At 38.6% G+C, this 27,505-nt stretch overlaps 2 protein-coding genes and 1 long non-coding RNA gene across 6 annotated transcripts; 2 read left to right on the forward strand and 1 right to left on the reverse strand.

The window, feature by feature from the left end:
* Positions 1 to 27: 27 nt before the first annotated feature.
* Positions 28 to 10,570, forward strand: LOC143883383 (mitochondrial import inner membrane translocase subunit TIM14-1-like). 2 transcript variants are annotated; one of them, XM_077386741.1, is made up of 4 exons: positions 28 to 220; positions 465 to 509; positions 9,741 to 9,919; positions 10,002 to 10,570. In XM_077386741.1, exons 1-4 carry the CDS (start codon positions 218 to 220, stop codon positions 10,159 to 10,161), a joined length of 387 nt encoding a protein of 128 aa, XP_077242856.1. In that variant the 5' UTR covers positions 28 to 217; the 3' UTR covers positions 10,162 to 10,570. The 2 variants fall into 2 exon arrangements, with proteins under 2 accessions (XP_077242856.1, XP_077242857.1); XM_077386742.1 differs by lacking the exon at positions 465 to 509 and having other exon boundaries at positions 41 to 220.
* A 4,367-nt stretch (positions 10,571 to 14,937) lies between these two features.
* On the forward strand, positions 14,938 to 16,806 carry LOC143883384 (peroxidase RIP1-like). Its single transcript, XM_077386743.1, has 3 exons — positions 14,938 to 15,171; positions 15,276 to 15,470; positions 16,054 to 16,806. Exons 1-3 carry the CDS (start codon positions 14,965 to 14,967, stop codon positions 16,600 to 16,602), a joined length of 951 nt encoding a protein of 316 aa, XP_077242858.1. The 5' UTR covers positions 14,938 to 14,964; the 3' UTR covers positions 16,603 to 16,806.
* A 6,153-nt stretch (positions 16,807 to 22,959) lies between these two features.
* LOC143883385 (uncharacterized) lies at positions 22,960 to 25,667 on the reverse strand. Of its 3 annotated transcripts, none has more exons than XR_013252372.1 (7): positions 25,499 to 25,667; positions 25,310 to 25,392; positions 25,152 to 25,219; positions 24,434 to 24,559; positions 24,012 to 24,146; positions 23,519 to 23,549; positions 22,960 to 23,344 (listed from the first exon to the last, which is right to left on the reverse strand). It is a non-coding gene; the product is annotated as an uncharacterized LOC143883385 (long non-coding RNA). The 3 variants fall into 3 exon arrangements; XR_013252371.1 differs by having other exon boundaries at positions 25,310 to 25,408; XR_013252370.1 differs by having other exon boundaries at positions 25,310 to 25,661.
* Positions 25,668 to 27,505: the final 1,838 nt, after the last annotated feature.

Genomic DNA, 27,505 nt, shown 5'->3' on the forward strand with positions numbered 1-27,505 from the left:
ATGGTCTGGATCATTGAGTGGCCCTATAATTCGCCATTGAGTGGACTCGCTGGGTCAAAAAGTTTTTGTTCACCTATACCAACTCCAATTTGCAGAAACAAGAAAAGAAGCCTCGAACTTCACCATCTTTTGCTTTTTTCTGTCGAAACTTGCAACCAACAAAACCCAACCTTTCTCTGTTGAATCGTGTGATCTTACTGCCCAGAAAACAACACACATGGTAATTTTCTCTTCTCTGTATCCGACTCTCTCTTTTTTTCCCACCATCTTATTCTTCTTCGTATAGTTATTCTCATTCTTAATTTTTTACTTGTATTTATCGTGTTATTTTAATCTAAAGAAATTGAACTCAAATGATGAAAATTAGGGTTTGTGATTTCTTCTCATTCAGACTGTCTTTCTATTTTAGGGTGACCCTGGAACATACCCAACTTAATAAAATTATTGTTTTTTCCCCATGTCAGCATTTTGTTGGCTCTGTAGATAAATTACCTAGAGCCAGTATGATGGTAAGTTCATTTGATTTCTAAATTAGTAAACTGGGTTGATTGTCTTATGAACCGATGTTATTATGATCAATATTCTCCATGTAAATTATGTGATATGAGTACCCCTTGTTTTAGTCTATATTGTGTCTTTGTTGTTGTACTTTATGTTTCTTGTTTCAATTCAATATCATTGGGTGGATTGAAGCGCCATGGAGCGAGTAGGTGCATGAAGAATGGTATCTGAGTCAATTTTGATGGAAATGCGATGATTTTGACACCTTAGGTTGAATTGCCCTGTTTTTGTTGCTTAATTCTCTTGCATTTTGGATTGTAGACTACTTGGGACTCTTTCCAAGCAACTCGACTATTCATATTTGTTGTAGTTGTATCATCTCTTAAGTAAAAAAATATGACTTAGAAAATAGGGTTGTACATAATGTAGGTCTTAGTATCCCCTAACTTCCTTTGAAGCTCCTTTATGAGGATGCAACTTCTTTCATTTTGAAAGTGAAGATAATTGGAAATTCCTTTACTAGTCATTTCTTGACACTTATATTTTTTTTAACACCCCCTTCTCTCTCTGTTTGCACTGTGCTAGTGAAGGATCCATTGGGAGGAGAAGATTGATTTTTTGGAAGAGAATTTCACTCAACGTTTTTTAGAGCGATTCATCGAGATTACCGTATTTCATCACAGCTGTAGATTTTACATGATTCCAGGTGTATAACAGCCGGATCAGACTCGTAATGCCTATTGCTTCGCCCTCCTCCACGTCGTTAAATCCGCGGTGGTTACGCTCCCATTTGTAACAGATGAGGCAACGTGACCACCGCCTTAACATCTCCCACTTGGCCACGTTGGCCTGAGTGAATTCTCTATGTGTTCATTTATTCTATACAGTACAATTCAATGTCACACAAGATTTCTATCGGGATAGTTCTCCCAAGCATTCTTTCTTGACTTAGATGCTTCCAAGTACCACCAAGCTCAAATACTCGATGAAATTTTCACACGAAATCCTGTTGCTAAAGGATCAACAATTATTCCATCTGGGGTATTTCTCCCAAACAACCTTCCTTAACTTAGACGCTTTAAAATCCCATCAAATCCATATGCTTAGTGAAATTTCCGCACGAACTCTTTTTTACCCAAGGATCAGGAGTTATTCCGTCTCGGATATTCTCCAAAACATTTCCCTTAACTTGGATATCCTTGAGTTCAATCAAGCTTTCATGTTTGATAAATGTTCCCGATCAGCAATTATACTGTTTGAGATATTTCTCCCAAGCAATTTTCCTTGACTGAGACCCTTCTAAGTCCCATCAATCCTATATGCTTAATGAAATTTCCTCACGAACTCCCTTTACCCAAGAACAGGCAATTATTTCGCCTGGGATATTTTCCCAAACAATTTTCCTTGATTTAGACACTTCTGAGTCCCATTAAGCCCAGAAGTGAAATGTTTCTCTTAGACCTATATGCTCCGCTGTGCATCATGCTTATTGCTGCCTGATTGTCACAATTCATTTCTAATGGTCCATCAATTAGACTAAGGTCCAAATCGGGTTGTTTGATTTTCGTGTCCGAGTTCCTTCTTACTGATATTCCTGATTTATGGACGATTAAGACCAACGAGCGTTCATGTTACATTTGTCATGCCTACAAACATTCTTTAGATGTGGCTTGATGTTGGCGGGGCCAAATTTATGCTCACATCAGAGTAAACTTCTTTCATTTGGAGCTTTCTAGTCTCCATTTCACTATTGCCAGTTGAAAACCAGATTCCTTAGCTTTGAGTTTGTTGTATCATGCAACTTTTGCTTCCTTCAAGTTTGCGTCATATCATCTGCACCAATATTTAGTGTCACCAGACTCTCATAAGCTAGTAAGAGAAACCGAAAACTTAAGAATGAAAAAAAAATAATGAGATTATTTGAAGGGGAAATGTCAAAATTAATAAGAAATTATTAGTAGGTGGAATGTCAGATCCAGGTCACATTATGTGTTTGCAAGGTAACTCACTATTGTGACTCCTGCTCTGTATCATTAAACCACTAATTTTGGTCAGAACTTCTGTATTGTAGGAATTCAATGTGGCAGTGGTTGGAAACAATGCAGCTGATTATGCATTGGATTTGTGGATCTGCCCACTTGGAGATCCACTGCTGGTAGATTTTGCCTCTGGTGCAATTGTTCTTTCATAAAACTCTTAAAAAGACAATGGGGCTGTTTTCTGTTAAATGAAACTATATATGGTGATGCCATAATTAGTGTTTCACTCCCTCAGAGTATGTCGGTCTGTCAGTGCTTCTATGTGGTGCAGTATACAGGATGACCTAATTATGTTGTATACTTGTATGTTGATTTTCTCAAGGGTGGCCAAGACACCGAATGTTTCCTGATTCTAGAGTTCCTTTACATCATTGTGTGCAAACATTTATTGTACATATGAAATTAAAATTGATACTCGATGGTAACCAGATCTTCTCAGTTCTTGAATATGGACCACACTTTGCAGAACCTTTTCTTTTTCTTTGGAAGGGATGATGCATATAAACTATGAAGCATGGGTACGGGGTGCGGGTACGACACGACACGGGTACGTGGGTACGTGATTTTCCAAAAAAAACGGGTGCCGGTACGTTCGTGTACGCTGAATATAATAATATATTTTAATATTTTATTATATATTTATAAAAATTTAAAAAATAAAATAAAAATTGGACAGCAATCAAATAACAATAAAATCACCAAAATGGAAAATTCTAATATTACTCTTCATTTCATAAGTGATTAAGTTCCATATTTCATAACATGAGGCATCAATACATCATTCATTAGAAAAAAAGTATGTCGCCAGTGTGTTGACCAGTGCCTGACAAGATGAATAATTTTTAGAGACCAAATTATAAGATTTTTTATACTGGACTTTTGGGATTTAATAATGTTTGGACATGATAGATTTTATGAATTTTAAAATTTTGAAAAATACCCCACCGTTTGGAAGTTACGAAAGTTAAAATTTTGACCTAACCCTTTTTCTTCAAATTTTGTACTAGAACAGGAGAGTTGACTTTCTTTCCTTTTAGATTTGGGTCTTGAAACTATTTTTAATAAATCCAAATGAGGGGTATTCCGTTATTTACATGTAAATCTTAAGTAAATGACGTATTTACATGTAAATACGTCATTTACTTAAATGGTTTACATGTAAATACTAAGTACTAGGGAGGAGAGAGAAGAAGCAGGAAGGATTTACACCAGCTGGGAGAAGCAGGATGTGTCAGGTATGCGTGGGTGCGCACCCGACATGCACCCAACAACCAAATTTGGGTTTTTTTTTTCTTTCAATATGTGGGTACGTACCCAGGACGTACCCAGGGCGTACCCAGGACGTACCCGTACCCATTACGTGTCGGTTACGGGTACGGGAGCCCCGGGAGAGTACTCGTGCTTCCTAGCATATAAACTAATACACCATCAATGAAATTTCATCTAGCAAAAAGTTGCCACAGATACCACTTTATTTTATCAAGTGAAAAATAAACTATTTTAGTAAAAAATTTAGTTAGGGGGAATACCATTTAAAAAATACCCCGTTTTTTGTTTTCTTTTTTGAATAGAATCATAATTTCATTAAATAGCAAAAGAAAGAAAACTCCTGAGCAAGATAGATGATCGGGCTTAAAAGAAGAATATGTGAGTGCTACATTTAATAATAAGTTCAAACAACTATAATGGCATATGGTCTCTACTGATAAGACATGGTCTAGTAACCTCCTTTGCTAATCAGCCTAAATAACTAAAAGCGTCCCCGAGAGTTGACGGAATACCAACACCTGATCTAATCCATCTAATGATGCTCAATGAGCCTCCTTCAATAAACGAAGTCTCACTAAGGAACAAGATAAGTGATCTGATTCCATGCCTAAGAGCCAACATGGCCATTGCCTTTTCTTTTGTATAACCTTTCTTTCCCACCTGACCAGCAAATGTAAGCATAGTTTTAAAACTCCCTCGCGTCCGCGTAGACTCCCCCGAGATGACTCCCTTTTACCTTGGCCGTGTTCTGCATTGTGCCGCATCCACGTTTTGCATTTCGCCCTACAGTGCCAATAAAAACTCCTCTGACTCTCCCGAATTATGACCGCGTCAACCAAGTACTCAACCGCGTCTTGCCGAGTTGACTAGGATTTTCTTCGGCCACGTTCCGCGCCGCATCCGCATTTTTAAACACATAATGTAAGTCTGACCTCACCGTGCCCATCTCTAATGATTACTCCAATGCCAATCGACCCAAGATTACCCCACTAGATCCATCAAAATTCATCTTTAAACACTCCCCAGTGGTGGAGGTGCCCATCTAGGGACTATTTTCTGCAGAGCAGCACTGCTTGCTCACCTTTAAGCATATCTATCATAAGGGACCACTTGACCGATCTGCTTATTCATTTCTCTCTCTCCCTAATAGTCCAGTGTGGCAGGAAAACAAACTCCATGACATTCTTTCCCTACTTGACCAAGCCCCTACTATCTGTTCTGCCATGAAAGAGTCAACCGATTTTATCTTTATGCAGTGCAATGAACATCGAGAAAATATAACCAATTTCTGTTGCAATGGGCAGTGAAAAAGGTGGTGGTTATAGATTCTTGAGCACCCGCACATGTAACATACTTGCCTCGAATTCTCCCTATCATTGAAAGGGTCTATGATAAAGATTGCATCAAGCCCTGCTGTCAAACAGAAAGCTTAGAATCTGTGTGGCGTGGGTGGGCCACAAGGTGAAATACGTAGATTTAATTTAAAAGTGACCCCCACGCCAACGCACCCACGCAACCACACACCCACACGCACGCAGAGTTCCTATTCATGTTCTTCTATCCTACTCTGTTGCACTTTTTTATTTCCACTATTTCCATGAGTGAATCTACCACATTGACATCCCAATCCATAAATTTCCTTCCAAAGGAAGGAGTCCATACAACATCCTCTTTGTTACGAGTGTCGAAATCAATGACCAGGGAATCTTCATCATTTACTAATCTAAATAGGCATCTTGCTACACCAAATTTCATCCCCAAAATACACTCCATCTCCCCTTCCTATTTGTTATCTAATCTGCTTTGAAAAGGCATCTGCTATGTTGTTTATTATTCTTCAAATTCATGAGAATTTCTCTTATTAACCTTCACGGTGAGAAGGATCTTAATCAGGAGGTTAGTGAATCCAATGATGACAACGACGAGCATGATCATGATGATGATGAGCCCCTAAATGAGGTAGATGCTTCGCTTGCTTGCATGGGAGGCGAATACTAACCACACCAAAGGAGGAGGCCTATGGGGATTGCCTTCATACTGCCATCTTCCACACTCTAGTCAAGAGTGGGGTTTAATTTTGCTAGCTCATCATGGATGGAGTTTGCAGCATAAATGTTGTCCCACAAGCTACAGTTGATCTACTGTTGACCGTCAGCCACATCAGCGTTAATACAAGATTGCTTCGGTGGGCAAGAGTGCAAGACGCCTCTCCCTTTTTTTTGTTTTTCAAAAGGTAACATTTTTATTCATTGCTGTAGGAGTAATACAACAGAGGGGACGAGACATCCCACAAGTGTAAAAACCAAACAGCCGGGAGCTAGGTAATCTCTTATTCTTTCGTCAATGGAGTAGTGACGAAAGAAGCAATGGAGTAAAGTATTGAACCTCCTCAAGAAGTACCTCATGACCCCTCTAATCACGTTCTTTTCTTTCTTTTTTTTGAATGGGTGCAAATTTTTATTCAAAAAGGATTAGGGTGTTAACTTACCAACTTCTCCAATAGCTTAAGCTGTTGGAGAAAGGCATTATGTATCTTTTATACTTTAACACTCCCCCACACGTGTGGCCCACTTGGCAAACACGTGGCACATGTGGTCCCACTTTGGGCCGACCATCGCATGCGGATTTTTGCTATCCGGGAGGTTTGAACTTGAGACCTTTGACTCTGATTCCATATTAACTTACCAACTTCTCCAATAGCTTAAGCTTTTGGAGAAAGGCGTTATATATCTTTTATACTTTAACATAGGGCAACTAAGATAGTCAACCCAAATAGATACAAAAGAAACAAGAACAAAATAGAGGAAATAGTACAATAAAGGCCCAAATTACAGGGGAAAGAAATCAAACCACTCAAAGGCTTGCCTATCTACTCCATCTCTAGCCAAGCTATCCACCACACTATTGGCCGATCTCTTGACGTGATTAAAAGTGATTCAGGATCCCTCAATTTTATCAAAGATCTCATCAAAGAAACAAGCAAACCTCCATGGGGGACAGAAGAGCCTCTAAGCCACCTAATAGTTATTTAAAGAGTCGCCTTCCACAATTACTCGATCAAGAGTTTCCTTTTCCACCCGAATAATCCCTTGATGAACTGCTCTTACTTCGGCTTCACTAGCATCAACCAAGCCTATTGGCCCTGGAAACGCCTATAGAACATCACCCCTTTGGTCCCTTAGGACCCCTCTAATCACATCCTTCAAATAGGCAAGATCTAGGTGCATGCTGCTTTGAATAGAGAATGTAACAAAATAGTGTAAAAAACATGATCACTTAAGCATGTCATTCCAGTGTTGGGGTTTTTCTCAGCGTGCTTCGTCCTATACTTTACCAACACATCTAGCCCTATCTTACATGGTGTAAGTAGTGAGATGATCCTAAGAAAATGACGTAATCTTCCAAGAACTATCTCCTAGCGTCTCCAACTTCTGACTCTTAATTAATACCGAAGTGCGTAATATTGATGTGTGTTCAACAAGGGAGACCTTTAGTTAAATTTTGACATGGGCCCCTGGGTAATCTCCAATGCGTGAAGGTTTCAAGCGAGGGCACATATTTGGCTGTCTTAGACAGAGTTAAGACCGTCTCATCTCAATTGTTGGAACCATTTGAGTTGGAACCCTGGAATGTGATTCCATTAGGGCTAGGGGTGCGACTTGGGTCGGGCTCAACTCGAACCCGACATGTTCAACCCGATTTCGGCTTGGGCTGGGTTGGCGTTTTCTCGTGTTGGATTGCTTTAGGGTTGGGAAAAGCTAGACTGGTTTAATTTCTTGTTAGGTAAGGGTTGAAGCCCTGGGAAACCCGACCTGGCATGGACCTTACCCATTCCCCTAATTTTATCACGATTCTCGAATTATTTGGATTGTTTTTTTTTTTTTTTGGTATTATTTCTATTTTTGCACGGGGCTGTCCCAAACTCAACCCGACTTATCCCGGCCCGATTTATAAAATCGGGTTAGATGGGTTCGGTTAGGGTTGACCATCCTTGACCCGAGGCTCAGGTTGGGTTGGGTTAGGGTTGCGGTAATGCTACTTCGGGTTGGGTTAGGATTGACCGCGACCCGACCCGGTTCGAGTTGCACCCGACTCAGGGCCTGTTTGGTTGGAAGGAAATGCTTTTCCACATAAAAGGCCTTTCTTTCCATTACTTTTCTAGAAAATCGTTTTAACCCTTTAGTTCAACAAATATGAAAAAAGTGAAAATTTTCCTTGAAAAGTATTTCGCCTATGTTTGTTACATGGAAAAGGGAAATGAACGCTTAAATTATACTCATTGATATACTATTGTTATTGAGGCCTATATAAATTATGGAATTATATATTAGTGGGGCCTACATATAGGGCATAATGGACAAAAACAATGGAACCAACATCTATACTATTCAGTGATCTACTAATGAGGCTAACATGGAAGACCAGCACCCAAAAAACAATGGGGCCTTCATATAAAGTATTGCGTTGTATACTAGTACAGGGTCTAATGGCCCAAAAGAGAATGGACGTTACATGTATGCTAATCAATGATCTACTAGATAGAGACCCTGACAGCCAAAAACTAATGAGGCCCACATGTATAGTAGTTAGTTATATACTAGTAGGACCTACATAGAGGGCCTAATGGCCAAAAACCAATGGACCACATGTGCATGTTAATCAATGATCTATTAGTGGGCCTAAGATGGAGGGCCCAATGGTCAAAAAAATGAAAAAACTAGTGGGGTTTCACATATATTGTAAGAAGTTATTACTAATTACCAAAATCCAATGGATTCCACATGTCTAGATGTTGCCCAACATTTCTTTCAAGACGAAAGGGAAGTTGTATCCCTTTTTTTTTTGAAACTTTAATACAAAAAATGAGTGTTTTCATTTCCAGACAGAAAGGTCCTTCCACCTTGAAAACCCTAGTGCAACCAAACAACGGAAAGTGGTGAAACTTGGAAAAGTTTTCCTTTTCCACCACATTTGTCCACTCCCCGGACAACCAAAAAGAGCTTATGAAAGATGTTTCTGGTAGAAATTTTTTGCCTAGTTTTTTTTTCTTTCCACGATTTAGAGGGGAATGATATGGTATGGCTTATTTTGAGAGAGATATCATAAATTGAAGCCCCCTTTAAATAAAACTTGAACTGGGTTGGTTCAAGTTTTTTTTTTTTCATGTATAGTCAAACAAAAAATCAGCAAATTTCAGAAAATTTTCCTTTCAGAACTTTTCTAGAAAATTTCCGCAATCCTAACAAGGCCTTAATTTGATCAGTGCATCAGATAATTTTCCATCAAGGTTAACAGATTCCAGTCACAAGATTGTTGATATATCTGTGGTGGTCCAAGTTTCTTTTCTCCATATTCATCTAGACTGAATAGGCCCTGACCACCTCAGGTTCTTAGTTACCTACCTATTCTTTGATGCATTTGTTTAGTTTGTTTTCTATCATTATGAAGATGTTTACTGCGAGATGTATATGCTGTATGACATGTTTAAATATTGAAGTTGTTAATCATCAATTAAAAAAAAATTGATACCACTGAATTGAAAAAGGAATCGCTAGACATGCTGTACTTAGCACTTTCCTAATTCATGCATTTGAATTTTGCATCTCCTTTATGCTCCCAAGTTTCCATAGTTCTCTGTTCTAATGTTGCTTATGCCTGCTTTCTATTGATAAGAATGCTACTTTCCGTTCTTTCTAATTCCATTAAGTGTTGATTTTGTAAGACGGAAGCTCATGATTCCGGGCCCAAGATCTGTCTTGGACCTAGTTTAAATTTAGAATCAGTATGTAATAAGGGTTTTAGTGGAAAAGAACCCTGAGAAAATTTGTGGTTTTGATTTGATTTTATTGGTTTTCAAAATAGTTTCCCATTCCAAGTAGCTTGGTAACATAGCTCATATGCTGAATGTGCTTATAATCTATGCCATTGCAGGAAGGTCCTCTAATAACAGGTATTTCAGTTGCAGCTGTCGCTTTGGGAGGCAGATATCTAATCCAGGCATGGCAATCATTCAAAGCCCGGCCTATTGTCCCTCGAGTACGGAGATTCTATGAGGGTGGGTTTGAGCAGGTCATGACAAAAAGAGAAGCTGCATTAATCCTCGGCATCAGGTATACATTCATCTGACACTCATTGCCCTTGACACTTTCTTCTTTTTTTCTGGGTTCTGAATTGTTACTGCGTCGAGTTCAGAGAGCGTGATGTGATCGAAAAGATTAAAGAGGCCCACAGAAGAGTGATGGTAGCAAACCATCCGGACAGTGGCGGAAGCCATTATCTTGCTTCTAAGATCAACGAGGCGAAGGATGTTTTGACAGGGAGGACAAAGGGTGGTGGTGGGTCTGCTTTCTAGAAGGTGCACTCCTCCTCCTCTGTTTAATACTTAGACAACAGCCAAGATAAAAATAGTGAATCCCTGCAATGTGAAGAAGGGAGAAAGGATATTTTATTTTTTGGATGGAAAATTTTGTCAACTCCACACTGCCGAGTTGAGAAGATGCGTTGGTAATGCTATTTTTTGAATTGTTTAAACGTCTGTTCGATGGTTGTGGTTTTTTCATCCGAACATCCATAATAGTGGAATTGGACTTGGGAACTTAAAAAACAAAGGGGAAACCAAATTTGGCTCTGAACCCTTACTATTAGTTGAATCCTTACTATTGGTAGAAGGAGAAGAAGACCTTCACTTTTGAAACATGAGCTCATCAAGAGCTATGGGTGAGTGTAGCTTCTATATATAATATTTCTCATCTCATAGCAAAGGGAATGTTGTTGGTGTTCACTTCTTTTGGACTTCTTTCTTAGAGGCCCGGGGTGACTTACTTTAGTTGTGAAATAGATTTCTCCAGCATCCTTGATAAATATCCTTAATAAACGTGTAAATGTTTTTGTACCCATAATGAGGGCCCTGCTTACTTTAATTCCGGGGGTAAGAACTTGAGTGCAAGCCCTGCTTGTTTTGGACTAGTTAAATTCTCAAAATCCAAAACTAACAAACTTTTGCTAGGGAATTATCTTTTGCCATTCCATCCTCTTCGTGTGTTCTAGAGTTTGGTAAGAGTTACACTTCCTTGTTTCTTTGATCACCAAGAGAGATCAAGTTTGGCCTTTCATGGTCTTGCTGAAAAATTTTCTTGCATTTCCCATTGCCGTTAGATGTGGCCTTTGGACTAATAAAAATGGCTTGGTGTTGCATGATTGTCACAAAGACACTACCTTTCCTGTTGCCTTTTTCTCTTTGGTGAGCATAGCAGGATTTGGTTGATCCGGGCCTTCTATAGTTGTTTATTTTTGTTTGAATGTTCCGGGCCTAATATAGTTATATTAACAATGGGTTTCATTTCTTTATTTGAGATGGTTGATCCAGGTCCACCCTCATCACGATCAGGATTCTCATCCAAGGGCTCACTTGTAGTCTTGAACCCTGGTCACTTTTCCAGGAAAATTGATGGATGTCGGATCATTGGGATTTCTCTGTTTATTTTGGGTGATCTCAAATTCAATTCAGCTCGAAGACTTCACTTTTGAAAACAGCATTCAGGGTTTTTCTCTTTCAAAGAAGCCAATATTTAAATCGAGCGGGAAGAGGGAACCGTATAGGGGTGTGTGCACAAAAAATTTGGATAGTCCAAAGATAGATAGTGTGTGCACAAAAAATTTGCTCCACAGGATTATCCTAACCCTTCGATTTGTGGAGGTTAAACTGGATGGGTATAAACTCCACAAATCTTTCCATTTTTAACCTCTAGCTGATTTTTTGGGCACACCCTATCTATGCAAGGGCCTATCAAATGAATGCTTTGGATCATCAAAATAATGTGGGCCCACATGATTTTTTGAGCTCTTGCTCAGATAACTTATCTGAGGTATCGCGCAGCAAACGTTTCCCCATACATATATATATATATATATATATATGAGGAAACTTAAGCTCACCTAACTTATGGTGAGCTAGCTTGCCCAATCACATGGGGTCCCACATTTTGGGGAGTGATCCAAACCATTCATTTGCAAGGCCTTATCATAGATAGGGGGTGTACCAAAAATCAGCTCCATAGGATCATCCTAACCCCTCCATTTGTGGAGGACAAAAATAGGGCAGATTTGTGTCTGTCCATTTTTGTCCTCCACAAATGGAGGGGTTAGGATGATATCCTATGGAGCTGATTTTTGGTACACCCCCCATCTATGTAAGGGACTTTCAAATGAATGGTTTGGATCATCCTAACAAAGTGGGCCCCCCATGTGATTGGGCAAGCTAGCTCACCATAAATTTGGTGAGCTTAACAGTTTCCTCTATATATATGAAGAAAATGATTGTGAGCTTGAAGCTCATATAGCTTATATGAGCTTGAGGGCCCAAACACATGGGTCTCACATTTTTTTTGATGATCCAAACCATTCATTTGTAAGGCCCCATCATAGATAGGGTGTGTGCCAAAAATCATATCTATTGGATAATCATAACCCTTCCAAAAGCGGAGAGAAAAAATGGGCAGATTTGTGGCAAACAGTGTCTGTCCATTTTGCCCTCCACATTTGGATGGGTTAGGATGATCCTATGAAGCTGATTTTTTGTACACATCCTATCTATGTAAGGGCCTTTCAAATGAATGCTTTGGATCATCCTAACAATATGGGCCCACATGTGTTTGGGCCCTCAAGCTCATATAAGCTATATGAGCTTCAAGCTCACAATCATTTTCCTCTATATATATATATATATATATATATATATATATATATATATATATATAAGCAACAACACCTCCAAGGCATTAATCTCTAACAAGGGAAGGAAGCACTTGAATTTAATCAAGAAGCCTAAATGAGCAAAACTAGCTGTCCGCTACATTACCTATGGATTTTACAAGAGGAAAATTTTACTCACTCTGGATGGATGGTGTTCTCTCTCCCAAGGTAGTGGTGGCTAGTTTTATTTGCAAAGAAAAGATCCCGCAAGGTGAAGTTCCTAAGTGTATCGTAAGGATAAACCGTGACCTTGAGGGACTGATTTTTAATTTCTAAAATTTCAACAAACTTAAGATGACATGTAGAAGCTACTAATAATGCCGGAAAAAATAGTAAAATCTGACCTTTAGCAAAGCACCCAAGTTGGAGCTTATGGCTGCCATATTAGCAGGGATTCACCAACGGATAGAGTTTATGGGTGAGATCCAATGTTATTATAAAACTTTAATCAATTTGTTGACATCCGCTATCAAGAAATGCAACTTTTATAAGTTGTTTGCAGCTTTCCCGAACGATGAGGGTAGCAGGGGGTTCAATTGGCAAAAAAAAAATCTTCTTGAGACGAGTTGCATTGTAAGGTTCAGCAGTTTCTAAACCTTAGAAGCGAGCAAAGAAAATCAATTGCAAGTCTCGGGTAGAAGTAGGTATTGTAAGGCTTCTGTGGCTTTTGAAATCAATTTACAGAGGAACTCTCTTTCCTAGAAAATAATTCAAATCGACTAGGCAGCTACCAATACATTTAGACTTTACTTTATTAAGAATAGAATCCTAATTAAATATAGAATTAAAGACCTGCAATTAGCCTATGTAGCAGCTCCTTTCTAAAGATAGAATAACCCAACATATTCCCTATAAGAACTGTCCAACTCGATGTGGTCCACATGCCTTATTTGCTATGCAAAACATCTAAAAACAGAATGTTGACCGATCCATTTGCGATCCAAATTAGAAGTCACTCCTTACTTGCTTACTGAAATAAGGTGTCCTAGCAATAATTTAGAGATTAGGATGTCATTATTAGGCTAATCCAAACCATCCATGCATTCAAATCACCCACCCATTTAACTGATCAAGACACCATTTCAACGAAAAATTCACAAGCTTTATTTTGATAATGACACCCATTTCCAAGCAATTAATCATAAGCTTGATTTTTGATACTGACACCCATTAGAAAAAAATAGCTAGCCACAAGTTAATTTGATAAGGACAACTATATAAAAAAAATTACTTGGGACCGGGTATTACCTATTTCCAAACAATTAATCCAAATATGTGTCAAAACAATAAGCTCATCTCACATATTCAATTATTTAATACCCATAAATGCTATGAAATAGAACTTCTTATTGATATATCGACAAAGTACACTGGTTTTAGGGCACTAACTACACATTTACCTCATGTTCAACTCCTGCGTAAAAATATATTTCAAGGTCTTATGATCCATAAATACTTCACATGTCTCTCCATAATGGTAATGCCTCCAAATTTTCAAAGCACAAACCACTACGGCCAGCTCTAAGTCATTGGACCATAATAGCCTTTCTATTGACAGCCTAGAAATATACTGTACAAAAGGAAATTCAACTTAATTAAGAACCATATTAGACAAATAATATTTTATTTCTAGAGGTTTACCCAACAGCCATGTACAATTCAAGGTGGTGGCACCAGGAAGTGACAGGTCTGACAAAAAAAATGGAGCCCTCATATAATCTTGAAATAATCAAAATTGATAGGTGGGTGAAAGATACCAAAACAAGGTGCTTGAAATATCAACTGCCTTTCATTGAAGAGAAATAATCAAAGCTTGGGCTCCTTCGTTATGTCTTTCTTTTTTACTAGATATATATTTCTGTAGGGGTGTACCTATCCCCAGCTTACCGATAAAAAAAGGGGAAATAATCGAAGCTATTTTCGCCATGAGGGCTGCTCGCAAAAGGAAAGTACCAAATACTAGTCACACTATCTAGACACTGTGAGAAAGCAAGGGAGATAGCACGAATCCACATAAATTGCCAAAAAGTCAGTGCATGTCCCAAAATCATCTGCCTTTTTCCACGTTCGTCTGTACTTTAGGCACGTAATTCCGTTTTACACGTTTTTTTCCTCTCTGCATTTATCCTCTTAGACCAGTTCAGTTCAGAGAAGTCTTGCTTGCACCATTTGGGTTCTTGTTTGTAAGTACATAAATTTATGTTACTCGAAGTTGCCTGGACGCAATCTTATGAGTTTTTTATTCGGTGGAAAAGGCTTTTGCTGACCAGAACATTGAAATTAGGTACAAAGACGTAACATAGGATAGTGACTGCTCACTACCCTTCTCCTTCTATATATACATGCACACAATTTAGCCAAAACATACCATCACAAGTATTCCCTTGCTCATTAATTAGAGATAATGTCGGCTCCTTTCTTCTTTCAGCTATTGGTCATGTTCCTTCTTGCAACCACTGCATTTTCTCAAGGCCTTTCACCCACATTCTATAAAAAAATCTGCCCCAAGGCCTTACCAGCCATTAGGAAAGTAGTGGAGGAAGCTGTGCAGAAAGAACGTCGCATGGGTGCTTCCTTGCTCCGCCTTCACTTCCATGATTGTTTCGTCAATGTACGCTCAAATTTGTGTTAGGATTACACCTACCTAAGCATGATTATGTATTGACTCTTGTTGAAATCTAATTAATGGTTTCTCAATTGATCTTGTTTTTGTAGGGCTGTGATGGTTCAATTTTGCTAGACGATACAGATAAAATTGATGGGGAGAAGAATGCCCTCCCCAACCGCAACTCGGCCCGAGGATTTGATGTTGTTGACAAGATCAAGTCAGCGGTGGATATAGTCTGTGGTGGCCCAGTTGTGTCTTGTGCAGATATATTGGCAGTTGCCGCTCGAGACTCTGTTGTTGCGGTGCGTAAACACCCCTAGATGGATATATGCCCCTATTTTTATAAGTTCAATCTATCTATACACTTAATATATATATCCCCCTATTTTTATAAGTTCAATCTATCTATAGTCTATGCACTTAATATCTTCATTATATAAGAATATAATTCATATTAAGTGCATTAATAATACACAATGGATGGGAAATGATATCAGCACAACCATATTTTGATATTTTCAAAAACCATCCTGCCTTCAGTATTTATAGAGCTGTTAAAAGGTTATTACATTTCCCAAAAAGCTCTCACAAGCCAATTAAAGAAGAAAAGAGAGATGGGTTTGTGCAAATGCCAAAATATGTTTGTGCTGATAACTTTCACTATACATAATATTCTTACACACTAGCACAATCCCACATATTTTCTTTGTGTCGGTTAAAAAAAAACAAGGCAACTTGGTTAAATTAACTATATTAATAAAGGAAACACTTTTAAATGAGGATTATAAAGTATTACTTACAAATTAGTAGTTCCGGTTTATTGTTGCTTGATTGTTCAATCTCGTAGTGACTTTTATTGGCATTTTGTTTGTTGCGTTTGTATAGTTAGGAGGTCCAACATGGAAGGTGCAGCTAGGGAGGAGAGACTCAACCACAGCAAGCCGGACAGATGCGAACAATGACATTCCTGCTCCCTTCATGGACCTTCCAGCTCTCATTAACAACTTCAAGAAGCAGGGTTTAGGTAAGCGGGACCTAGTGGCCCTTTCTGGTGGACACACCATAGGGTTTGCACGATGTCTCAACTTCCGAAACCGGATCTACAATGAAACCAACATTGATGCTAGCTTTGCCCGAGAGCTTCGTGCATCGTGTCCCCGTTCCGGAGGAAACAACAACCTCGAGGGCCTGGACATGACGCCCACACGTTACGACGTGAACTACTTTAAGGACTTGGTTGGGAAGAAAGGACTCCTTCATTCTGATCAGGTTTTGTTCAATGGTGGTTCAACTGATGGAATAGTGAGGAGCTACAGCGTCAACTCAGAAGCTTTCTCAGCCGATTTTACAAAGTCTATGATGAAAATGGGAAAAATAAAGCCCTTGACTGGAAATAAAGGGCAAATTAGGAAGAAATGCAGGAGGGTGAATTAAGAGAAAGTAGAGTGGTTTTCTTTTGGTTGTCTTTATAGGCTGCACCGATTGTCTTTGTTTGATTTTATTTAATAAGCTTTTCTTTCTGTAAACATTGTCATATTGTTGAGTTAGAGGATTTTTCTCTTGGGCTCGAAGAAGCCAAGTTGTAAGATGCAGAAGTTATGAAATAATACTTCTGATATATAACCAATTTCACAATAACCACCGGACTCTCATGTGGTGCAATTATTTTCCTTCTGGGTTATTAATTAGTTCTTTAGGTTTTAAATTCCAACGCTTTTATTATTGATATTCATATTTAATAAATGCCCTACGCTTATTTTCCAAACCCCTGACAGTAAGAAAAAGAATAATACACATGAAACTTATTCTAAAACTATAGAGCATACATAGGGTGATGATAAATTTGCACCCACTGTTAGATAATTCACACCCACGTCAAAAAGCGACAGTTCACGTCAACAGGGGTGCGAATTATCCTACCGGGGGTGCGAATATATCATCTCCTCATAATTGTCCCTGTCCTTTTTTTCGGAAAGGGTTACGGATTTAGAAGTGTTTTCCAACTTTTGTTATGGTAATAAAATAGTCGCATGGATGGGGTGTCGTCTCTCTCTTTCAGTCTCTCTCTCCTTATGAAGCCAGGACTGATACAACTCCCGGTGCAACTCGGGGCGGGTCGGGTCGAGTTGAGGCCAACCTGAACCCTACCCGAGGAACCGTTTACTCAACCCGGACCGAGTTCTTCCAACCAGACGTGGTTCAACCTGACCCGACGCAACCCGGGTAACCCATTTTTCCAACCCGAACTCGACCAGACCCGAGTCCAACATGACCCAACCCAAATTTTTAAGCTTTAAATGACAAAATTTTTAAAAAATACCGGGTTTCACTCAAGTCAGCTTGCCTGAGCCCACGACACGAACCCGAACCTGAATGTTACCCAACCCGACTTGACTTTTTTTGGAGTTGAATCCGACCCAAGTTGCACCCCTTGATACAACTATCTCTCTCTCTCTCTCTCTCTCATGAGCCTTTGAGGGGCCTTACAGGTGAATTGTTTGGATCTTTGAATAAGGAGGCCACCTGTACTTATTCTCACCCAACAAGTCTAGATCTTTGAAGAAAGTGCATAAAAGTGTATTTTTGCCCTACAAAAAATAAAAAGCAATCATGTTGATCGTATCTGTTGATTTGACCCACTGGATCGAGTCAATTTCTTATCCCAAAATTTCCGAAGAAATTGTAGAAAAGATCCTCTTGTTGGTCGGATCTGTTACTTTGCCATTCTACTATCTCTCTCTCTTTGAATACTTTTAATTTTGTTGTTGTTCCCATAAAGCTTGGTTTAAAACATACAATTCTACCAATCTTTTATAACTAACTTGGTACATGCTAGGGATCCACAAGATATAGACCAACATAGCTGTTGTGTTCTTAGATCAATAACTCCAAGGAGCACCTTCTTGTACGGATTAAGCATCAAAACTAAAACCCTTGATTTTGAACCATTTTATGAACCAGATGAATCACAATAGGATTCTATCTCTCGACTTAAACAAATGTGCCCAAGCATGGAAAAACTCATCAACGGAGTATGACAAAACAATGAATCTCCAATATCGATGTGATAGTGGCAGATCACCAAAAAACTTAATGTACAATAAAAACTGGAATATCATACTTTTTATTTCTACTAATTGGTGGATTAGGAAGTTGGTTGGGCTTTAGACAAGTATGTTCAGAGTTGATGTGTTAGATCTGGCTGGATGGACTAGTGCTTTTTATTATGTTTGTAATTAAGAGTAGTTCCTATTTTGTTTCATCTACTCATTAGCTCGTTATTTAGTACGAATCAGTGAAATGACGGAATCCAACTTAGCTACATGTTAGCTACACTGACGGCTTAAAATACAGTGGGCCCATATTATTTGGGTGATCCAAACCATTCATTTGATAGGCCCTCGCATTGATAGGGTGTGCCCAAAAACTCAGGTCCATAGGATCATCCCAACCCTTCAAACTATGGAGGCAAAAATGGACAGATTTGTGAAGGTTTTTACACGTCCATTTTTGCCTCCACAAATTGTAGGGTTGGGATGATCCTATGGAGATGCTTTTTTGGGCACACCCTATCTATGTGAGGGTCCATCAAATGAATGGTTTGCATGACCCAAACAATGTGGGGCCCACTGTATTTTAAGCCGTCAGTGTAGCTAAGTTAGCTACACGTATGTGTAGCTACACCTCTCTCTCTCTCTCTCTCTCTCTCTCTCTCTCTCTCTATATATATATATATATATATATATATATATATATATATATATATATATATATATATATGAGGAATAAGATTGTGCGGTCAACCGCACCAAGCTTAGGTGCGGTCGAGGACCCCAAACTCATGTGGGCCCACTTTGTTAGGATGATCCAAAGCATTCATTTGAAAGGCCCTTACATAGATGGGGTATGTACAAAAAATCAGCTCCATAGGATCATCCTAACCCATCCATTTGTGGAGGTAAAAAATGGACAGACACCGTTTGCCACAAATCTGCCCATTTTTGCCCTCCACTTTTGGAGGGGTTAGGATGATCCAATGGACCTGATTTTTTGTACACACCCTATCTATGATGGGGCCTTGCAAATGAATGGTTTTGATCAACACAAAAAATGTGGGACCCATGTGTTTGGGCTCTCGACCGCACCTAAGCTTAGGTACGCTCGACCGCACACTCCTTTTCCTATATATATATCACACACACACACACACACACACACACACACACACACACTAGTAAAAAACCTCGTGCGATGCACGAGCCGGCAAAGAATTGTACGGACCACGTCATAGGTTGATCCAAACCGTCCATGTGATGGAACACAACATAAATAGGTTGTGCCCCAAAAATCATTTCCATGGGCGGATCCTAGCCCTCCAATCTATAGAGGTTTCCATAATATGTTGTTCCTCTTAAATCAGATGGTTAAGATCAACCTATAATTTTTTTATTAAAAAAGCATAAAGGTTGGGGGGGGGGGGGGGGGGTAAGATTGAAATTATGTGGCTTTAATGGGTGCCTTTGTTAAAAAGTATAAAGGAGGGGGTAGGATTGAAAATATGCGGGTTGAATGGGTGCCTTTGTTAAAAAAAAAGTCAAAAAAGTAATGTGTAATTCTCATTGAATTTTCAAATAATTCAAAAAATCCTTTCCTTTTCTCTTCTCACATATATAAAACCTTGTGCGATGCACGGGCCGACAAAAAACTGTACGGACCACATCATCGGTTGATCCAAACCGTCCATGTGATGGAACACATAATCAATAGGTTGTGCCCGTAAGATCATTTCCACAAGTTGAATTTCTCCCAAAATTCTATGAGAATTACACATCACTTTTTTTTACTCTTTTTAACAAAGGCACCCATTCAACCCACATATTTTCAATCCTACCCCCTCCTTTATGCTTTTTAACAAAGGCACCCATGAAAGCCACATAATTTCAATCCTACCCCCCTCCTTTATGCTTTTTTAATTATGGAAACCTCTATAGATTGGAGGGCTAGGATCAGCCTGTGGAAATCATTTGACGGGCACAACCTATTGATGTTGTGTTCCATCACATGGACGGTTTGGATCAACCGATGATGTGGTCGTACAGTTCTTTGTTGGCCCGTGTATCGCATGGGGTTTTTCACTAGTATATATTATTATTATTATCTTCTACTATATAGCTAGAGAAAAAAGGAATTTCTTTTCTTTTTATGTGAGATTTACACGTCAGCATTACTCTTTTACCATTAACCTCATTGCTGATATCTAACAGAGAAATTATTTGAGGGTAAAATTGTAATCTACATTCAAATAGTACAGACCATGGGTACCTGTCTAGGACAATTACGAAAAAAAACTACCAAGAAGAGGTAAAGAAATATGACAATGACGAAAAAACTACTTTATATTACTCATGCAGGACACTAGTAAAATATTGACGGATTCCGGGCACCTGAAGAGGAACAACAATTATGGAAACCTCTATCGATTGGAGGGCTAGGATCAACCTAAGGAAATGATTTTACAGGCACAACCGATTGATGTTGTGTTCCATCACATGGACTAATTGGATCAACCTATAACCCGCTATAGATCGGAGGGTTCAGATCAAGCTATGAAAATTATTTTTGGGGCACAACCTATGTAGGCAGTGGCCCATCTAATGGACGGTTTGGATCATCCTATGGTACAGGCCATACCGTACATTTTAATAAAGTGAGGAGTGCGATCATCAAAATACGGTGAGTAGTGCCATTAAAAAATATGGTAGTGAGGACATCAGCACTATATATAATTTGAAATCATCGTTGTTACTTGGATGTTCCCACGCGGGTCGGGTTCAACCCTAACCCGACGGGTTCAAGGGTTGGGTCGGGTTAAGCTTTTTCGCAAATGGGGTTGGGTTGGGTTGGGAAAAATCAACCCGAATTGGAAATCGGGTCGGGTCGAGTCGGGCTGTCGGGCAACCCGACCCGACCTGAAACCCGAATTTTGGTTCCATCTGAAGAAGTTTTGTATATGTGTTTTTCTTTTTCAACATTGAAATAGTCTCCACAATCCACATTGGACTGTTTGGATAATCCTATGGTGTGGGCCATACCGTACTTTAATAAAGTGAGGAGTGTGATCATCAAAATATAGTAGTGCGGATAACATTTTCCTTTGTTAATTGTTAGTCCCTGTTTGGTTTGGTTGAGAACCGATTGTGAGTTAAAAACTTATTATTGGTGACTCACTATTGGTTCTCAAAATCCAAAACAACCTGCTTTGAGTTGAGGTGGTCAACAATTGGTATCATATCAAATTGGGTCAACCCGACCCAACCCAACCAGAATTGGAAATCAGGTTGGGTCGGGTTGGAAATCGGGAACTACTTTTCCTTATTCACTATGTGCGGGTCAAATTACAGAAAGTTTGATATTGCGAATGCAGGACACCTGTAAGAATACTGACTAATTCTTGGCACCTTAAGAGGAACACCAATTATCCAAACCCCTATAGATTAAAGGACTAGGATCAGCCTATGAAAATTATTTTACAGGCACAACCTATTTATGTTGTGTTCAATCACATGGACGGTTTAGATAAACCTATGATGTGGTATGTACAATTCTTTATCGGCCCGTGCATTGCACGGGGTTTTTTGCTAGTATATTATATAGTAAAAGAGAAAATGAGAGAATTATTTGAATTTCTCCCAAAATTCTATGAGAATTGCACATCACTTTCTTAATTAAAATTTGTTAATTAAAATGCAGAAATCAACATTTCACACCATCACTTTTAACTTTGCAATAATTTCTTTGCTCAGCTTTAGCCTCCATATTCAAACAATATGAGGAGATTCAAAGAACTTATATCTAGAATTGTATTATTGAAAAAAGCAATCATAATATGAACCGGAAGAAGATCTGAAGTCATTGTGAGGAGGATAAAGTCATAATAAAAGAATATACCTATAATAATGGTAATTACAAATTCTAATTTTTAAGTCATAATAAAAGAATATACAAAAGTAAATATTGATTTTTAATTTAGAGAAGAACATAATTTTCACTAAGAGTAAGAGAATATAGTTGATGATTTGAAAAGGTGCTATAAAGATAATGTCTTAATATAACGTGTTAAAAAACAGTAAGTAAAGAAAAAGACCTTAAAGTTGGTATCAAATTCTGAAAACGTCATACATTCCCATTGATGCACTAATGGCACAAAATTGATTAAGTTGAAATAGGTCTGCATCACTTTCCATGTAATAAAGAGTATAATAATGCCATCTTTACATCACATCATGTCAACTTAACATAATTGATGTGAAGCGGAAATAAAAGCTTCATACTTATGATTTTGAGGGAAATGACACAGTTATGACTTAATTAGAAGGATATCATTATAAATCGATGGTCCCTATAAATATTACTTGAAATGTGGTGGTTCAATTTCCCCTTTTTTTCATGTGATGCAGATTAATGAGCAAGTAGGCCAAACAGCAACACATTTGAACGAAAATTAATCCATGTTAATAAGACAATCATATTAGAATAATTGGAGTAAGAAAATCACAGGGGAAGATTGATTGAATCAGTACAATCATTGTAATTATGGTTATCATGTAGCTCTTTTAGATCTTTTCTCGGTAGGACATCTTGTCCCCATGGCTGTAATGCTTATTACTTCAATAAAGTCAATTTTAAAAAAAAGAAAGACAATGACATTAAATATTGAAAACCAAATGCATTGGGTACCTTGAAATAGGGAAGATGAATTAGAATGGTTTGATTTTGATTGAGTCAGCAATGTAGAAGAGCTTGTATTTCAACATGGTTCCCGTAATGCAAAAAAGGGTTGTAAGAAAGAGAGAACACATGCAGTAGAAGTTACATTGGTACTTGGAAACTTAACTGCAATATGAAGGGTGGTGTAAAAGCTCTGATAACAAATGTTGTTGATCACTCATTCTAGCATTAACAATATATTTTGAATAACCAAGACATGCATAGCATAAGTAAAGGACTCTTCAATCTTGTATGCATGAATTTTAGTCCACAAGTTATGTATGGGCGAGGAAGTGGTATCCATGCAATTTACCAATAACTCATGCACCATAACTCCATCAGGCATCTTTTCTTCAGCAGCATAGATTCAAGTAAGCCATCCGGTAATCGAGCCCTGATTTTCTTTTACCTGAAGATATAACAAAAGGAAAATCAAGGTTTAGCACCGAGATAGGGGAAGGATCTCCGAAAGACCTCTCCTGTCTTGTTCCCTAAATCCATGGAAGAGACTGCTGGCTTATAAAAAATGGAATCACATAAAATAGCATCAAAGAAATGAGGAACAAAGAGCAATTTTACTCACCCCTTCAATCTTGATCCTTAAACCTCCTCCACTGGAGAGATCAAAAAATGTATTTAAATCGTAAAGCAAATATTTCCACCAAAATGACAATACGAATTGAGATAAAGTTTCCAAAATCATGATCCAACCATGGAAAGAACCAAACAAAGCAAATATATTGACCAAAAAGGGAAGAGACCGTCAAAGTATAAAAGATAAATAACGCCTTTCTCCGACAGCTTAAGCTTTTGGAGAAGTTGGTAAGTTAACATGGTATCAGAGCCAAAGGTCTCGAGTTCAAACCTCTCGGATAGCAAAAATCCACATGCGATGGTAGGCCCAAAGTGGACCCCATGTGCCACGTGTTTGCCAAGTGGGCCGCACGTGCAGGGGAGTGTTAAAGTATAAAAGATAAATAACGCCTTTTCTCCAACAGCTTAAGCTTTTGGAGAAGTTGGTAAGTTAACAGAGACGTTTCAGGAAAAAATCCATTGGTGTTTGGTTTTGTCTTCACCTGATTCTAGAGCTTCAGATGACCTTGTTTCGGAGAAGTTTGTAAGTTAACAGAGACGTTTCAGAAAAAATTCCATAGGTGTTTGGTTTTGTCTTCACTTGACCTTGTTTCGGTTACAAACAAGAGAAGGTGAACCTGTGAAGAAGAGAGTCGAAACATACACCTCAGTACCTTAATTAACATCCAATTCCCAGAAAGCACGGCAAAGATCAAAAGATGCATTTAAATTGTAAAAGAATATTTCCACCAAAATGACTATTAATTGAGACACAGTTTCCCAAGTCATGATTACGGCACCACAGATATCTAAAAAATGCTCTCATTTAATAGCAGACTTCATGAACTGATTAATGAAAAACTTTTTTCAGAACTTTGAAAAAATAATCTTATAGAGAAAAAAAAAAAAATAGGGTGAAGTTTACCTCGTTTTGATGAGAAAGCCCTTTCAAGTTTGAGCATAATTGATACACAGGTAGAAGCAGTAGAACGGAAATGTCCTCGAGAAAACATTGTTAAGAATGAAGATTCCTTGTCTTCCCTATCCTACTCTGTAATAGCACCCACAAAAACAAAAGCCTTCTCACTTCCTCCCACACATCTTACTATCATATGCAAGAGTGATCACAAAAAATAAATTAAATGTAACTAATAAGTGTACAGACGGTAAAATTCTGCCTTCCACATTCTTGGATAGTAAAAATAACATTTAGAATCCATATCAATATCCCCATTGGCAGACAGAATAGAATCTACCTTATTGGTTAATAAAAATAACATTAAGAATCCATATCAACATCCCTATTGTCAGTTAAAATAGAATCTCTCTCAACCATCTTATTTAACATATTCTGGGCATTTTCCAAATTCCCCCATTTAGAATATGTTGGGAGAGTGAATGCCTTGGTGTAGCATCCTCCTAAATCTTTCCAAAAAATTCAAAACCATTGAATCACGATATCCATATACCCCTACAAACAAAAAGAATTCAAAATCCAAATTCCCATCCTAATCCGAATGGAGCTGTTTGAGAGGCCATAATACAAAATTCAGTCAAAATCTATGAAAATCAGAAATGCCTAAAAGCTTCTTTCAATGGCGAGAAGGTAAATTTGAAGATAAATTTCCACTTTGTTTTCTTACCTGCCATCTCCCCAGATAACATTCACTTGCAAGATCGGAATGACCAAAGCAGCTCCCAAGTCGCTCGGCTGAAAAAATCATAGAGTAAGAAAAGAAAGAGTACTGGAATTAAGGAGGAAAATATGAGAAGTCTATTCCATATTCGAGGAAACCCTAACCCATAATCGCTGCTGGGAGATGAAAACCGATTCCAAGAGTCCACTTTCTCCACTCCCTTCCATCGGATTAAAAATCATCGTGCCTTAGGGAAAAAAACACTGAGACCACCAACAAACATTGAAGAAATCATAGACGAAAAAGAAAAAAAGATTATCGAGATTAGGAGGAGAATATGAGAAAACCCTAACCCATAATCGAATGGAGACCGAGAGAGGGTTTTCTCCAAAACCCTTTGATTTCTGCTTTTGCTCTTAAGCATCGAGGCGGAGACAGAGAGAGGAGAGGGTGAGAGGGACACGCGTTCCGTTTCGGGGATTGGGGGGAATCTCCATCCCCGCCCCATGGGGAATACATAATCCCCATCCCCGGCCCGCCCCCCACCCACACAAAAATCCTCACCTACAAACTTTTTTTTTACACCCGTAAAACAGAGAAAGACAAGCTGAGTTTGTAAACTTATCAAAATATGGTAGTGCCAATATCACTAGCATAAAATAAATATTTACTATTAACAAAGAAAACACTAAAATAGTACTAAAATAAGAGGAGATTGATAATGGCTTGCATATTAAAACGGGGCGAGGTGGGTCCATTTCCGTCCCCATCCCCGCTTCAAGGAAATTTTATGTCCCCGTCCCCGCTCCAAGTCGGGGAATCCCCGCCCGTACGGGGCGGGGCGAGGCGGATCCCCGTTTTCACGGGTAAACCTGCCAACCCTATTTGGTCCCATTAGACGTGAAAGTACACTCGTCGTTGTAATAGAATTTTCAACAAAAAAGGAAAAAAAACCCTTAGGGTCTGTTCACTTGCGTTCCCGGGAAACCAAATCCCGAGAAAGCACCTCTTCTTTTCCCGAGAAAGCTAAAATAGCGGTATTCACTTGTCTTCCCGGAAAAATAGCAATGGTTAGGTGGAAATTAAAAAAAATGACGTGGAAATTGAAAAAATGACATGGAGGGAAACATTTTGTCACGAGAGTGGGAAACCAAATCCCAATAAATTGGTGCGATTTGGTTTCCCGGGAAACTAAAACTCGAGCGGTGAGGTAAATACGGTGGGTGAAAATGTAAAGAGGGTTGTTGAAAGTAAAGAAGTTGTTGTAAAAAAAAACCCTAAACAGTCTTCTTCCTCCCTTCTTCATCCCTTGATGGCAGCCATCATCTTCATCACATCTGTTTGAAATTTCGTCTTCCTCAAACGCACGGCGAGCTTGGCTTTCCAGGTATGTTTCTCTCCTATTATCTTCGTTTCTATTTTGTTTTCTTTTTTTGGGTTTTTCCTTCTTCTTATTCCCCTCTATTACATGAATGCGTAATAGAGGGATGTACAAATCATGACAAAGTGGAATGTCATGATCGTTGGGTACGTTCGTGGAGGTTTTTATCAGCAAGCAATTGATTGGTTTGAAGAAATACGGCGGATGAATAATATTCAGCAGGATACGGTGACCATGATTAGTTTGATTTCGGCTTCTACTCAGTTGGGTGATTTGAATCGAGGACGATTACTTATTCGTACTTGAAAGAGATTGGTTTGGAGATGAACCTTCGCTTGGGGAACCCAATCCTCGATATGTATTGCAAATGTGGGGATTTGGTATCTGCACAACAGATGTTTGATGAAATGCGCAAAAGAGATGTGTTGACATGGACAAGCCTGATATCGGGTTTGGCTAGCTGTTGTTAATTGAAGTTGAGAAATATGTGGTCAGTTTTTGGTCGAGAATAAATACTGGAATTTCAAATTTGTGTTGCATCATATTATGCTTTGGTATTCTCTCTACTGTTGGTCATGAAGTAGCTGATTATAATCTTACAAAAATGATTTGAGGACACCCAGGGAACGTCATGCTTGTGGAGCATAGATATTTACCAAATTACCTTACTATTTAGGGCATGTTTGGCAGCCCTAAAAAGATATTACTGCATTTTGTTCTAATTTTAAGCAGTGCTCAGAGTTGTGTGATGGTAAAAAATGACTGTCTTTGTTGAGATTTAAATCTATTCTTTGTGGCTCGAATCTCAAATAGTAGGGATCAATTGTTATGTTAGGAAAAGAAAATTGCCTTTGTTCATTTCCTACTGATTATCACCAGTCATCTTGTTTTCCTTTTGGTTATGATGTTTGATAGTTTAAAATTCCATATTGTTTGATAGCAATTTGTTTATTACTTTCATATGTGTTGTGTTGTTTCA

The sequence above is a fragment of the Tasmannia lanceolata genome, unplaced genomic scaffold (assembly GCF_043159265.1).
Source record: "Tasmannia lanceolata isolate RefF3 unplaced genomic scaffold, GAP_Taslan_0.1 ptg000008l, whole genome shotgun sequence".
Taxonomy (NCBI): domain Eukaryota; kingdom Viridiplantae; phylum Streptophyta; class Magnoliopsida; order Canellales; family Winteraceae; genus Tasmannia; species Tasmannia lanceolata.

Bases quoted from the DNA above. Each gene is read 5' to 3' on its own strand.
- LOC143883383 (XM_077386741.1), top strand. The intron at 510-9,740 runs GTAAGTTCATTT...ATGCCATTGCAG, and splicing joins TACCTAGAGCCAGTATGATG to GAAGGTCCTCTAATAACAGG. The intron at 9,920-10,001 runs GTATACATTCAT...CGTCGAGTTCAG, and splicing joins GCATTAATCCTCGGCATCAG to AGAGCGTGATGTGATCGAAA.
- LOC143883384 (XM_077386743.1), top strand. From the start codon at position 14,965: ATGTCGGCTCCTTTCTTCTTTCAGCTATTGGTCATGTTCCTTCTTGCA. The intron at 15,172-15,275 runs GTACGCTCAAAT...TTGTTTTTGTAG, and splicing joins TCCATGATTGTTTCGTCAAT to GGCTGTGATGGTTCAATTTT. The intron at 15,471-16,053 runs GTGCGTAAACAC...GCGTTTGTATAG, and splicing joins CTCGAGACTCTGTTGTTGCG to TTAGGAGGTCCAACATGGAA.